The sequence below is a fragment of the Halichoerus grypus genome, chromosome 15 (genome assembly GCF_964656455.1).
Source record: "Halichoerus grypus chromosome 15, mHalGry1.hap1.1, whole genome shotgun sequence".
Lineage (NCBI taxonomy): Eukaryota > Metazoa > Chordata > Mammalia > Carnivora > Phocidae > Halichoerus > Halichoerus grypus.
The window spans coordinates 50484725-50499531 of NC_135726.1; the positions used below are offsets into that span (position 1 = coordinate 50484725).

General features: G+C 41.8%; 1 protein-coding gene across 3 annotated transcripts in view; it reads right to left on the reverse strand.

Moving 5' to 3' along the window:
- LOC118536644 (uncharacterized) overlaps positions 1 to 14807 on the reverse strand; it is a 55681-nt gene that overhangs the window by 26389 nt on the left and 14485 nt on the right. For 2 of the 3 annotated variants that reach the window (XM_078063024.1, XM_078063023.1), the window contains exon 3: positions 2628 to 2690. In XM_078063024.1, the coding sequence (XP_077919150.1) occupies positions 2628 to 2642 (15 nt within the window). In that variant the 5' untranslated portion in view covers positions 2643 to 2690. Of the gene's footprint in view, positions 1 to 2627; positions 2691 to 4145; positions 4254 to 14807 lie in introns of those variants that run through there. The other variant, XM_078063022.1, reaches the window with a different exon arrangement.

Here is a 14807-nt window from a genome sequence, read left to right on the forward strand (position 1 = left end):
GTACATGGGACACGGTGCCCTTGACATAGTTAAGTCTCTAGAACTGTCATGGTCAAATCATGGCATATACACGTTTTAGAACTTGACTGATAGTGCCAAATTTTACAAGAAATGTTTCAGGAATTCATCCCAACAGTATTTAATAGTGCCCGTCTCCTCCTCTCACTGGGCAGTACCACTATTTCGTCCACGTGTGCGCACCTAACAGGCCTCCAGCACCCCTCCCAGGCAGGCGCGCAGTTCATTCTCTATGATCTCAGGAGCGTGCCCTATCTGTCAACCGCAGCAGCATTCAGTGTTGAGGTTAAGAGCGTATGTTCTGGAGACTACATGCCTCTAAGGCTCTGTCCATTACTGGCTTTGGGACCCTGGTCAAGTCACCTAACTTCTCAATACTTCAATGTCCTTATCTGTGTAATAGTACCACATCATAAGGTACTTGAAAGGACCAAGCAGAATACATAAAGGACTTAGGACAGCATCTGACACACACTACTCAACAAACGTCAGCCATCGCTATTACTGCTACCATCCTTGTTCCTGGTTGCAGAGTATTCCACAAAAGTGGTGATCTAGAACACATTTAATGATTCCAAGCAATTAAACAGTATGTTTTTTTAATTATTAATGCTGCAGAAAACATGTTTATACAGATCTCAGCCAACTGTCTTGTTATTTCCCTAAGATAAGTTCCAAGAAGTGGCAATTGCACTGTTGAAAAATATGCACCTTTATTTTGCTAATATAATGACAATTTTCCCAATTAACTCTTCCTGTAAGAGATTAGAAGTATCCCTGATTCTCTGTCTTCTGGCCAAAATTGGACAATATCTTATTTTTTAAACTCTTGGGTAATTTGGTAAGTGATAAACTTTTTAAAAAGTTTCCACTAACTTAATTTTTAATTTTTTAAAAAGATTTTATTTATTTTAGAGAGTGTGTGTATGCGAGCAGGGGGAGGGGCAGAGGGAGAGGGAAAGAATCTCAAGCCAAGTCTGTGCTGAGTGCGGAGCCTGACTCAGGGCTTGATCTCATGACCCTGAGATCATGACCTGAGCTGAAACCAAGAGTCAGACACTCAACCAACTGAGCCACCCAGGTGCCCTCCACTTATTTAAAACGATTGTCTTTACTATACTCAAATAATAAAAAATCTTTTTTTTTAAATATATTACCTGTTCATTTCCTTTGTTTATAATCCTACTGGAGTATCTTATATATCAGTAAATTTCCTACTGAGAATATTAAGCCTTCTTCCTAGTCTGTATAAATTCCCACCTTCACCCCACCCCCGGCTCCTGTTTCCTGTATGTCTCACAACTTTTTCTGTATGGCAATAAAAATTATCTCAACTCTAGCTAGAGCTCTGAGCATCTATATATTAAACAACTAGTTGATACATCTGACAAAGGAGAGAAAGCCACTACGAAAAGGAATTAGCTGAGGACGATACTATTTTTGGAGTCCTCCGCCTACCAGACATGCACACATGCGGCCTGCCTCAGGTCCCCGAACAGAAGTCTCTTTTCTTCTGGGTCTTTCCATTTACTGTGATTAAACACCTGAAACTCCCTGCTTAGACAACAGGAACTTTAGTGTCACTGGGCACCGAGTGGATTTCAGTAGGTATCTGAAGGTTCACAAATCTGTTTCTTCATGTTAAAATGCAGGTAAGACCGTCTATATCCTCACACAGCTGTTCCAGAGTAAATGCCTGGCAAATCCCCAGTACTAAGGATTTTTAAAACTAAGTATGTACTTCTTTAAAACATATTAACATCTCAATGAATAAAATAAACATCTAACTATAATACACACACAGTTTAACTTAAAATAAAAAAGGGAATCTAGCTTTTTTTTATTATTTAAAATTATTTATTTTTTAAGTGAGCTCTACGACCAACGTGGGGCTTGAACTCAAGATCCCGAGATCAAGAGTCGCACGCTCTACGGACTGAGCCAGCCAGGCACACTCCAAATCTAGCTCTTCTTGTTTGAAAACAACTAAAATTATTTTCTCTGAGTTCAGTCTGAGGTGGACTCTGCTGCACCAAGCCGTACTTTAGACATTCTTATCACAAAATGGGAGGCACCACATGTGAGAAAACCATGAGTCCCTGGAACTTTAAAGAGGAAAAAAAAAAAAAGGCTGAAATCTCAGAGTTTCTGTACAGGAAGAAAGGTTATATGTTAGCAAACTGTTGTTGCAAACATCTTTAAAATAGTAAAATCCGCATATAAATGGAGAATGGAGTAAAGCAGTAGGTAAATTATGGGAAATGATGTGACCATTTAAATTGTAGGTAATATAAAATTACATTTGAAAAACCCAAAATGGTACTTAAACTAGGATTATAAATCTAGACATGTCAACACAAATGAGAAAGAATGCGGGACAATTAAAACTGCTGATTTGTAAACACGTTTGTAATGTGGGAGTTATTTTTTTTTGAAATATCTACTACTTTTCACACTATTATTTGGAAATAAACAAAAAGCAAGAGCCTGGTATACAACAATTAGGTGCCTTGGGTTCCTTGTTACCCTTCCCAGGCAAGGGAAAAATGCATCCAATCTTTATGAAATGAGATGTCATTTTAAGTAACAGAAAGGCAAACCCAACTTACCTGGAACTTGGTCATTTTTCTCCTTTTCCTTCTGGGGAGAGGCAGAGCTCTGGAAAGGCAAAACTGTGGAAGGGAAAGTCATCATGAGAGAGCTGGTAGTCGGTGTGGTGCTTTGTGCCAATAGGAAGCTGCTTTCTCCAGGCAGAATTTAGAACAGGGGCTGGATTCCAGCATCCCCTGGGCCCCCTCAGTCAGCTGCCTTTGTTCATGAACAGTCCCTAACCTAAGTGCTTCTGGTAGCTTCCAGAGCATTCCTGAGCCTGGGTAGGAGAGGTAATGAGAGACATCCAGGCAATATAATTTAATATAACTTAATGGGGCCAAAGTGCCTGGGTTCAAATTTTGCATTTCTACTTATTGCTTTCTACTTCCCAGCAGTGTAAACCCTGAGCGAGGTATTAATCTTTCTGTGCCTCAATCCAGTCACCTGTAAATGGGGATCATAATAATGCCGGTATTCCCTATTTCCTCCAGTGTCAGACAAGCAGATGCTATTGTGCTTCACAAAACCTCCCTTGCAGATGTGCTGTTCAGAAAATGAATGTTTTAAGAAACCCAGAATTCAGAGCCATGAGTTACCGTTACCCTAGGAAAGTCTAATTCTGACTGGTTGTCCCACAGATAATTTGTTCTGCGGCTAATGATTTTTTTCCCCCATTACACCATTTTAACAGGTGTAATTACTTGAGCATGTTATTAAGCTGGAAGGGCCTCAACAAAGTTTCTTCTCCCGTGTGCACGGAGGCAAATAATGACTAATAAAAACCGCACACTAAGAAATCCTGTTGCATTTAAATTAACGACACGCAGCTGTTACACGTTGTGAACCGTTAAGGACTCGCTACGCCGCAGGCACTCTGCGAAGCCCTGATCACGATTGTTTCTCTGCGACAAACCACAGAGAACTTTCCTCAGGGTCCGGCTGAAGATAACTCTCCTTCCTAAACAAGTGTCTCGGCAGAGTCCAGGAATCCAGGACCGGCCCCGCAGCAGAGAGCAGTGAAGGGCCAGCGGGGCTGCAGCTGGGGCTCCGAGCCCACGCCGGGCTCTCAGGATCTTCCCAACAACAGGGGGCCCGAGCAGGATGACAGAAGTCATGGTCCCATCCAATACTGCACTAGGCACTGATTTTTAGCTTTCATATCTAATCTCATTTAATTCTCAGACCACCACCGGGAAGACACTAACGCTCTTTAGCCAAGAGGCAACCGACGCAAGGAGAGACTATGTCACTCGCCCAGGGTGTCACCGCGAGGCGGACGCAGAGCCAGCTGGCAGGTCCGGGACCCAGGCTGCGGGCGCGGAGAGCGCGGGAGACCTTCAAACTCCGCTCGCCACGCGCGCCCGCCAGACGCGGAGGCTCCGCCGAGCAGCGGCACTCTGCCGCCGCTGCCTCTGTCCCCGCCCTCAGCCGCCGGCCGCGGCTCCCCTTCGCCAGGAGCGAGGGCCGGCTGGCTGCTGGCCCCACGCCGAGGCCGAGAAGCCTCGGAGCGACGGCAGGGACGCGGGTTAACTCACCTCACCGCCAGCAATCTTGGCCCCGACCTCGCCTTCCCGGAGCGGAAGTGCCGCCGACCCTCCGACTTGTACCCAGCTCCTGGACTACACTTCCCAGAATGCCCAAGGGGAAGCGCCTCGGGTTTCGCGCACCTGCTGGACTACATTTCCCAGAATGCAGTTCGCGGGACCGCGCTGCCCACCAACTGGCTCTCGTTTCGGACCGAGAGGGGGTTCGGTTTGAGTCATTCCTCTGGCGCTGTAACTGTCAGATTTCTTTTTGTTTTATACGTTTCTTAAAGCTCACGAGAAAGTAATTGCGAATTGAAAAAATTCGGTCGTGTAAAAGAGAAAAACAAAGCTTGCACTGTGAAGTTAACAGAATCTTTAGCGGGAGTAAGGGGTAGGCTAAAAATGGAAAACGTAGTGACTCAGGCTGAACCGCTTAACGCCGAGCTTAAAATCTCAAACCTCCATCAAATGTCAGCTCCTCCGATATCACCAATACAACCGTCGATAATAAACGGAGTTCACAGACAGCCCCTTAACGGGGCCACGAAGTCAAGGTTGGAATTCACTGAGAATTCCAAGTTTGGTTTCAATGCGACGGACTTGATGAGGTTTGCGCAAGGATCATGGTACTACCGCCCAGGATTGGGGGGAACAGCAAGGGTTTTTAGGTGCCAGCTGTTGCTTTCTTTCGAATAGATTGAAGAGCTGATAGAAGATTGAAGAGTTGATGTAACCTGTGATGAACAATCAAGCAATTTGCTTGCACAGGAATCTCCTGGAATAGTAAAGGCGTGCTAATGACAACTGAACAGTTATGTTAACATAGACGGTAAATTGTGGGAAGGGAGGGAGGTAGATAGGAAGTTTCATTCTTCAGTGTCCAAGCTGTGCACGCAGTGTGTCTTGTGCGGAGGGGAGGGAACAGAGGTAAGGGGAATCTGTTTGACTCCTCTGCCTCCTTTATTCCACAAGGCACCTAAGGGCACTTGACACTGTTTTGTGGCATGAGCTACTCATTCCAATAAGCTGGGAATTTAGAAAAAGTTGATACAAACATTGATTATGCTCCAAAGAGAAGTATCTTGAATTTCATTTACAAAAATGAGTTGTGTTAAAAAACAAGTAAATTTAAAGATCTTATTGGCTTTATTTAACGATTCATGAATTGAGCAGCATTCCCTTCTAGTAAATGGAAGGGAGCTCCCATATAAGGAGGTTATTAGCAAAAAAAAAAAAAAAAAAGAAAGAAAGAAAGAAAGAAAGAAAGAAAGAAAGAAAGAAAGAAAGAAAGAAAGAAAGAAAGAAAAGGATTATTTCAGGCCAGGTTACCTTGTCTTAGGGGAAGGCAGGGAGTCTTATCAGGCAAATTACCTCACTAATGCTGACCAGGGAATTCCAGGCTGATGGGTTTAAAATTCCACTCCTAGGAAATAAGTCTTAGTTTGCTGTCCTGGGGGCAAGTGACACCTTAGTCCTGTTCGTTGGTTTTTTGCTTTTTTTTTCCTTTCTTTTTCTTTTTTTTTCTTTTCTTTTTCTTCCTTCCTTCCTTCCTCTTTTTCTCTCTCTTTCTTACTCTTTCTCTTTCTCTCTCTCTCTATAGTTGTGGCAGATGAAAATAGCTTTATTGCAGGGAATTTCAGAAAATACAGTGATGTGTGTCTATATAAAATTTAAATTGTTTTGTAATTCACGTTCAGCTTCAGATTATTTCATTACATACTTTTACTGTTTGCTCCAGACATAAATATTTTGTGATTAATAACCCAAGTGAAACCAGGAAGCCACGATTTTTCTCCTCAGCCAGAAATGCATCTGTAGCTTTTTATTATGTAAGTTTTCAAGCATATACAAAAGCAGAGAATAGTGAAATGTACCCCATATACTCATATCCCAAATTTAAGTTAATACTGTTTTAACCATCTAATTCATCTGTCATTTTTAAATTTTACGGAATTTTCAAACAAATCCCTGGCATCATGTTTTTTTTAAAAAGATTTTCTTTATTTATTAGAGAGAGAAAGCACAAGCAGGGGGAGCAGCAGGCAGAGGGAGAAGCAGGTTCCCCGCTGAGCAAGAAGCCCGATGCAGGACTCGATCCCAGGACCCTGGGATCATGACCTGAGTGGAAGGCAGATGCTTAACCAACTGAGCCACCCAGGCAAACCCCTGGCATCATGTTTTTAACCCCTAAATACTTTGCTAAATATTTGCTTAAAATATTTTATTTCAAACCCACAATATCATTATCACACTCAATAAATAATTACCAATAAATCCTTCATATCCCCTAATACCTGTAGAACTGTAAGCAGAAAGAGTTAGGGGTCTCCAGAAAAAGAAAGGAGAGACATGGCTTTCATGGCAGAAGTTACTTTAGACCCCCAGCTATTTTCCATTATCCATGCCCTCCTGGTTCTACTTGCCTTAGCACACCTTTTGAGAACTTCCTAGGAGGTGTCAGAATCACAAAGAAATGCAAAAACCTCAGTAGTTGTGGATTTTAAGGGAACAAAGAAAATGCAAAAACTGTCTCTAGCAGCCCAGGATATGGCCTAACCACATCAAAGATAATAAATCAGCGGTAGAACTCCCAGTGCTGTTTCAAAAGTAAGCAAGACCCTGCCTTCCTTACCCAAGACAATGTGACCAAGACCTCATTCATTTTATTCTAGGTCTCAGAGCAGGCCCATAGCCCCTTACCCTTGCCCGACAGTTACCTCTGCTTCATTATACTACTAAAGTCTTCACCCTAGGAGGAGCTCAAGATTCATTTCCATAATACAGAATGCCTGTATAGGCATGTTTTCTAAATAGTATGCACAACCTTATGCCCACCTTTGCATACAATGACAACGCTCCCTTTGCTGAATATTCATTCTAACCCCTAAAAAGAAACATCTCATCCCTGCTAGAGGAGTCACAGCTTCGGAAGTTATTTCCTGTGATCGCCTTATTTGCTGCAAATAAAATTTCCTTTGTGTGACAACTCCACCTGGGACAGTCTCTATCTGTAACTCACCAAAGAGCAAGCTCACATTAGTTTGGTTACAGAAACAAACTAAAATGGAGTCTCTCTCTTTTTTTTTTTTTTAAAGATTTTATTTATTTATTTGACAGAGAGAGACACAGCGAGAGAGGGAATACAAGCAGGGGAAATGGGAGAGGGAGAAGCAGGATTCCCACGGAGCAGGGAGCCCGATGTGGGGCTCGATCCCAGGACCCTGGGATCATGACCTGAGCCGAAGGCAGACGCTTAACGACTGAGCCACCCAGGCGCCCCAATGGAGTCTCTTTTTGTCAGGGACAAAATGGAGATGGTTAATGCAAGCGCAAAAAAGGAAACTTATAACCTAACCTCCAAGGAATTTACATCTCTTCTCAGAAATCAGCAGAAGACACCAGCCAATTCCCAAATGCCAAGTCTGTTCATGGCCATCTCTGGACTTCCTTTCCTTGACTCAGCTACCCTGATCCAAATAAGAAAGAAGATGACTAGGCAACCAATCAACTAAAAAAAGCCAAATAACTTTTATATTTATCCCATAAGTATCCCTTAGCCTGTGAACAACTCAGAACTCATTGTTTCTGTAGCCTTGAGTTTCCTGGTTTGCAGGTCAAAAGCCTTGCAGTAAACACACCCTTCTGCTTTGTTTTATTCAGTAAGCAGAAATTGCTTTTTGACATACCCAACCCCTATTCAAATTTGTCAATTACCTCCAAAATCTCATAACTGCTTTGTTCAAGTCAATGTCCAAACAGAGTCCATTCATTCTATTTATCTGCTCAGGCACATTTATTCTTGAATACTATCCTTCTGTTCCTTTTTTCAAACCTTTGACCTGTTGAGGAATCGGGTCAGTTGTCATAATGTCCCACATCCTGGATCTCTCCAATTATGTTTTGTGTCATTAAATAATTTGTTCCTCTATCCTATGTGTTTCCTGTAAAGTTTATTATTTTAAGTTGTTTAGTAGTAGTAGTAGTAGTAGTAGTAGTAGTAGTAGTAGTAGTAGTAATCTCTACACCCAACTTGGGGCTCAAATTCATGACCCTGAGATCAAGAGTTGCATGCTTTTCTGACTGAACAAGCCAGGCACCCCTATTTTTTAAAGTTTTTATTTTGTTTTAAAAGATGTTATTTATTCAAGAGACAGAGAGAGCAAGAGCAGGGGGAGTAGCGGAGGGAGAAGCAGACGCCCCGCCGAGCAAGGAGCCCGATGCAGGGCTCAATCCCAGGACCCCAAAATCACGACCTGAGCTGAAGGCAGACGTTTAACCGACTGAACCACCCAGGCACCTCTTCAAGTTTTTAATTCCATTAGTTAACATACAGTGTTATATTAGTTTCAGGTGTACAATATAGTGATTCAATTCCTGTAATGTTTAAATCTAAAGTCCTGATTAGATTTAGGTTCATCTCTTTTGACAAAAAAGCCATGGATGATACTGGAAATATCTGAACAAGACCAACTGAAGCCAATTCAAATCCTGGGCAGTGTTCCTCTGAATAGGAAAATAAGTAACAGTAAATATGTGAAAAATAATGGTTTTAAAGAAAAGAACCATTTTAAGGATTAACCATTTTAAGATCAAAGGATTCCTCTCAAAAGTAAAAATGTTTGGTAGTATTTGTTTTGCAGTTTCTTATATCAAACAGGATCAATCTGATAATAGGAAAGACAAAAATGACTGCCAAATTAAAAAATATAACAGAGGCTTCCATTTTGAGTAATGGCAAAATAGGTAATTACCATTAACTTAGACACACACACACACACACACACACACACACACACACGAAGTCTATTGGTAAGCATCAGTAAGCTGACAATGTGTACAGGATGAATAAGCCTGTAATTCAGGAGAATAGGGAAACCTAGAGAGAAAGCTGGTTACTTGGAGCTACTTTTCCCCTCAGGGGCATAGGCCAGTTCTGCAAACAATAAGGTTGAGAAGCAAGACACTTATTTTTGACATGGGCATGGGTGTAGGGTTATAAAAGTTTGAGTCCAGGACCTGCCAAAAGTAGGTAACTGATAAAACTCCTATATTTTGGGGCGCCTGGGTGGCTCAGTCATTAAGCATCTGCCTTTGGCTCAGGCCATCATCCCATTGTCCTGGGATCGAGCCCCATATCAGCTCCCTGCTCGGCGGGAAGCCTGCTTCTCCTTCTCCCACTCCCCCTGCTTGTGTTCCTGCTCTCGATATCTCTCTCTCTCTCTGTCAAATAAATAAAATCTTTAATAAAAAAAAAACTCCTATATTTTGTGTTGGATACCAGGAACCGCTGCACCTAGGGGAAAGAGTAAACAGCTCATAGATCTGCCCTGGCAGGAGTCTGAAGCCCAAATCCAAATTAGCTATATCCTTGAAACTATATAAAAAGAATCCTGGGGCACCTGGGTGGCTCAGTCGTTAAGCGTCTGCCTTCGGCTCGGGTCATGATCCCAGGATCCTGGGATCGAGCCCCACATCGGGCTCCCTGCTCAGCGGGAGGCCTGCTTCTCCCTCTCCCACTCCCCCTGCTAGTGTTCCCTCTCTTGCCGTCTCTCTCTCTGTCAAATAAATAAAATATTTAAAAAAAAAAAAAAAAAAAGAATCCTGAATTTGCTAATACCCTCAGCTACCTGAGAATCAAGTGAATATCCTCTTTGGACAGAAGATAACACCTTAAGCCTGAAATTATTTTGACAAATTTTTTAATGTTAATATCAGACAAAATATATTTTAAGGCAAAAAGCATTGATAGACCACACAAAAGTTGCACATGGATGTTCATAGCCTATTATTCACAATATCCAAAAAGGTGGAAACGAGTGTCTATCAACTGATGGGTTGATAATGGGTAAATAAAATGTGGTCTATCCACACAATGGAATATAACTTGGCATAAAAAAGGAATGAAGTACTGATACATGGATGAACCTTGAAAACATTATGCTAAATAAAAGAAACCAGCCCAAAAGGCTACATATTAAATGATTCCATTTACATGAAATGTCGAGAAGAGACAAATTCAAAAAGACAGAAGGTAGATCCGTAGTTGCCAGGGGCTGGGAGGAACGCAGAATTGGAGTGACTGTGCATAGGTATCGAGTTTCATTTTGGAGTGATGGAAATGTTCTGGAGTGAGAATAATGGTTGCATATTCTATGAATATACTGAAAACCCACTGAATTGTATACTTTAGAAGGGTGAATTTTATAATATGTGAATTATATCAATACAGCCATTTAAAAAACATTGCCAGAGAGACCCTTCATAATGATAAAATGTTAAATTCACTAGGAACATAGAACAATTCTAAATTGTATGCACCTGTATAATAAATAGGTTGGCTGAACTCTGTCTCCAGGTCCTGGAAGACAGCCATTAAATCCTCAGAATCTGCTGAGTGATAGGAGTCTTTCTTATTCATGGGGGTCCCTCAGACTACACCTGCTAGTTTATGCTGGAAAGATGAGTTATGGGGGGCCCCTAGATAGTTTATGATGATGGGATGACTCAGGATGGGGGCTGATCACACCAGAAAAACTAACCACGTGATTCGAGGGTTGGTACTTTGAACCAGGTGATATCAATCTGTAGGGGGGGGAAGGAGGCTAGAGATTGAGCCACAAGACCAATGATTCAATCGATCATGCATACATAATAAAGTTTACAGACACTGAAGCTTAGGTGAGCTTCCCTAGTTGGCAATATTCTTTTTAAAAAAATATTTTATTTATTTATTAGAGAGACAGAGAGAGCACAAGCAGTGGGGAGAGGCAGAGGGAGAAGAAGACTCCGTGCTGAGCAGAGAGCCTAACTTGGGGTTTGATCCCACGACCCGAGATCATGGCCTGAGCCGAAGGCAGATGCCCAACTGACTGAGCCACCCAGGCGCCCCCCTAGTTGGCAATAGTCTACGTGTACTGTCACACGTCTGTGTGCTGAGATGGCAACATGTCCCTCCCAGACCTCGGCTTATTTGTCTCTCCCTTTGGCTGGTTCTGATTTATATCCTTTTGTTAAAATAAAACTATAATTTGTAAATATAGGGCTTTCCTGAGTTCTGTGAGTTTTTACAGTGAATTATCAAACCTGAGGGGTTGGTGGTCAGCTGGTCAGAAGCAATGGTGGCACTGGAGCCCCTGAACTTGCAGCTCTTGTGAGGACTTGAAGTCTTATGGGGACTGTGCCCTTAAAATGTGCAGACTGACCTACCTGTGGGTAGTTAGAGTCAGAAGTCATCACACCACCTAATAACATAGGGGAATATTTTTATGATCTCAGGGTAGGAAAAGTTAGTAAGTACATAAAGTCCACTAATAATAGAAGGAAAGATTGTTACATTAGACCCTATTCAAATTAAGAACGCATCTGTTCATCACAAAACATTATGAGACCTCATTTTAACAGTGAACAAAAATACTTTTAAAATCCCATTTCTAAGACATTTGGGAAAGTATGAATACTGACCGGACATTTGATGTTAAGGAATGTTTTATTCTTTGGGGCAGAGAGAAGGAGAAAAAGGGGTAAAAGAAATAGAGAGGAAGAGAATGTATTGTGGTTATGTTTTAAAAATAAAATTCTTATCTCTTAGAGATACATGCAGATGAAATGTCTGGAAATTACTTCAAAATAATACAGGTTGGGAAAAGCAGGTGGTGATAGAGATAAAATATGATTAGCCATGAGTAGTTATTTGTTAAAACTCAGTAGTAAGTATATAATGGTTCGTTATATTATATGCCTTTAAATTTTTTCTTTAAAAAAACAAACAGGTCATAAGACAGTGAAGAGGTAAATCACAGGGTGGGAGAAGATATGTGCAGTACATATATATCTGACAGAGGACTTATATTAAAAATATAAAAAGAACTTTACAATTCAATAAGAAGAGGCACAAGCCAATAGAAAAACAGTCAAGGGGTGCCTGGGTGGCTCAGTGGTTAAGCGACTGCCTTCGGCTCAGGTCATGATCCTGGAGTCCCTGGATCGAGTCCCACATCGGGCTCCCTGCTCGGCGGGGAGTCTGCTTCTCCCTCTGACCCTCCCCCCTCTCATGCTCTCTGTCTCTCATTCTCTCTCTCTCAAATAAGTAAATAAAATCTTAAAAAAAAAAAAAGAAAGAAAAACAGTCAAGACACTTGAAAGGCATATTACAGGAACAGGATGTCCTGAATGGGCCCCCCTTCCTCTCTACTCCTAATTCCCAGTTACCTGTATTTTTTGAGACAGCCCACAGCTGCTCAGACCTGTAGGTGAATAACACTGTGGGCTTCCCTGTAGTCCAGGTGAGGGAGCCAGAGCTTTCTTCCTCTTTGTTGGAAAAGGCCTCAGTGGGTGTCTCAAGAGTGAGGAAGTGAGGATGTCAGTATCCAATCTGATGTCAAGGTTTGAGAAGTTTTACTGTGCTCAAGAGGTGCATACATCCCAGCTGTAATTGTGATTATGTAATAACTAAATTTAAATCGATTGTTTGAAAGGAAGCAAGGAAGAAATAAAGAAAAAAAGAGAAAGCAAAGATCCAGAATGAGAAAGCCTGGCAAGAATTATAAACTTGGGGCATTGAGATACTGTACTTTTTTCCATTCATTCCTTCATTCAAATATTTCTTAAAAGATTTATTTATTTATCGAGGGGGGAGGGGCAGAGAGAGAGAATCCAAGCAGACTCCCGGCTGAGCATGGAGCCTGACACAGGGGTTGATCTCAAGACCCATGAGATAATGACCTGAGCCAAAACCACAAGTCGGATGCTTAACTAACTGAGCTGCCCAGGTGCCCCTACAAATATTTTTTTAGGTGGGCTCCATGCCCAGTGGGGAGCCCAACACAGGGCTTCAACTCATGACCCTGAGATCAAGACCTGAGCTGAAATCAAGGGTCAGATGCTCAACCAACGGAGCCACCGAGGGGCCCCCATTCAACAAATATTTTTAAGTGCATTTGGAACTTCCTCAGCTAAAGTGACACCTCTCCTAAGCCACATCTCTTTCCTGGGGTGACCCACATCCACTGACTAACTGACGTGGGGGTACAATGACCTAGCGCTTTGCTCCAACTTGGGACAACTCTGAAGGGCCACTGTATCTTCATGCTCCCCAAGGGGTCTGATGAATCTTTTATTAGACTGAACTGCAGGTCAGTGTCTCCCCCTGCCCAATCCTGCTTTTTTCCTGGCCCTTCCTCAGGTGGTGATCTCAAGAGTACTTGCATCAACAATCTGCATGTCCATTTCAGAGCCTCTGCCCAAAGAACCCAACTTGCAACAATGGCTCTCTGTGGGGCAAAAAGCCTGCTTTCCCTGAAAGGATGCCAATCTGGAATATCACCCAGTACACACTTCTGTTGATAGCATGTTTAGTTAAACTTTGAGAAATATTTCCTCCATTCATTCAAGCTTGAGAAACTGCATTTTCTATTCCTGTGATGTCATGGGCCATTTATCACTTTAATTTCCATTATTGTTAGTAGTGATGTTCATATTACTGATTTTAATCATAAAAATAACAATAAACCATTTTCTTGTAAACATAACACTAGAGATAAAGCAAAATTCTCCTTTGACCACCATAGCTGCCTCGTACTCTCTCCCATTTCCGCTCCCTGAGGTAGAAGCCAAAATCAGTTTAGTATCTATCCTTTAAGACTACTTTCTATCCATTTAAATGTGTAGATTATGTTGTTATAAGATGAAAACAACATCATTCATTTTATATGCTGCATAATATTTTACAAATGTGCTCATATGGTTTATTTAATCTTCCTGCTGATGGAAGATACTGAAATTGTTTTCAGTTTTTCACTATTACAACAAAGCTGCAGAAAACATCGTGTTCATGCATGCTTGTGATCATTCAAGTATGAGCACCCTCCATGGAGGAGGCCTAGGAATGGAATTGTAAGGTCATGTGGTCTGCGCATTTAAGTATTTCATAGCTACTGCTGAGTAATCCTTCAAAGTGACTGCACTAATTTACACTTCCACTAGCAGTTTATGAGAGTAGCTGCTTCTCCATTCCTTTAATAGTTGATATCAAAATTTTCTTTTTAAAGATTTTATTTATTTATTTGACAGAGAGAGACAGAGTGAGAGAGGGAACACAAGCAGGCGGAGGGGAGAGGGAGAAGCAGGCTTCCCGCAGAGCAGGGAGCCCGATGCGGGGCTCGATCCCAGGACACTGGGATCATGACCTGAGCCGAAGGCAGACGCTTAACGACTGAGCCACCCAGGCACCCCTCAAAATTAATTTTTATAACACTGGGGGGATGGATCTGGTTGTGATTTTGATTTCTCTAATTACCAAGAAGGCTGAATATCCTTTCATATCTTCACTGACAATTTGGACTTTTATTTCAGTGACTTGCATGTTCATTTCCTGTGGCAATTTTTTTCTATTAATTTTACCTTTTGATTTTTTAAATTATGTGTGCTGTTGGTTTTCCTCTTCTGATTTCTAATCCTTTGTCTTTTTTTGACACACTGAAAATATTCCATCTGAGCTATCACTAAAACCCTTGCCTCACACGTCACTGATAGGGATGGTCAACCACTTTGATGTCTACAAGCAGGTGAGAACTTCTAGCCCTTACTGCAGCAACACATACAGGCATACATTGTTTTATTGCATATCACATTACGCTTCACAGATAGTTTATATATATATATATATATTTTTTT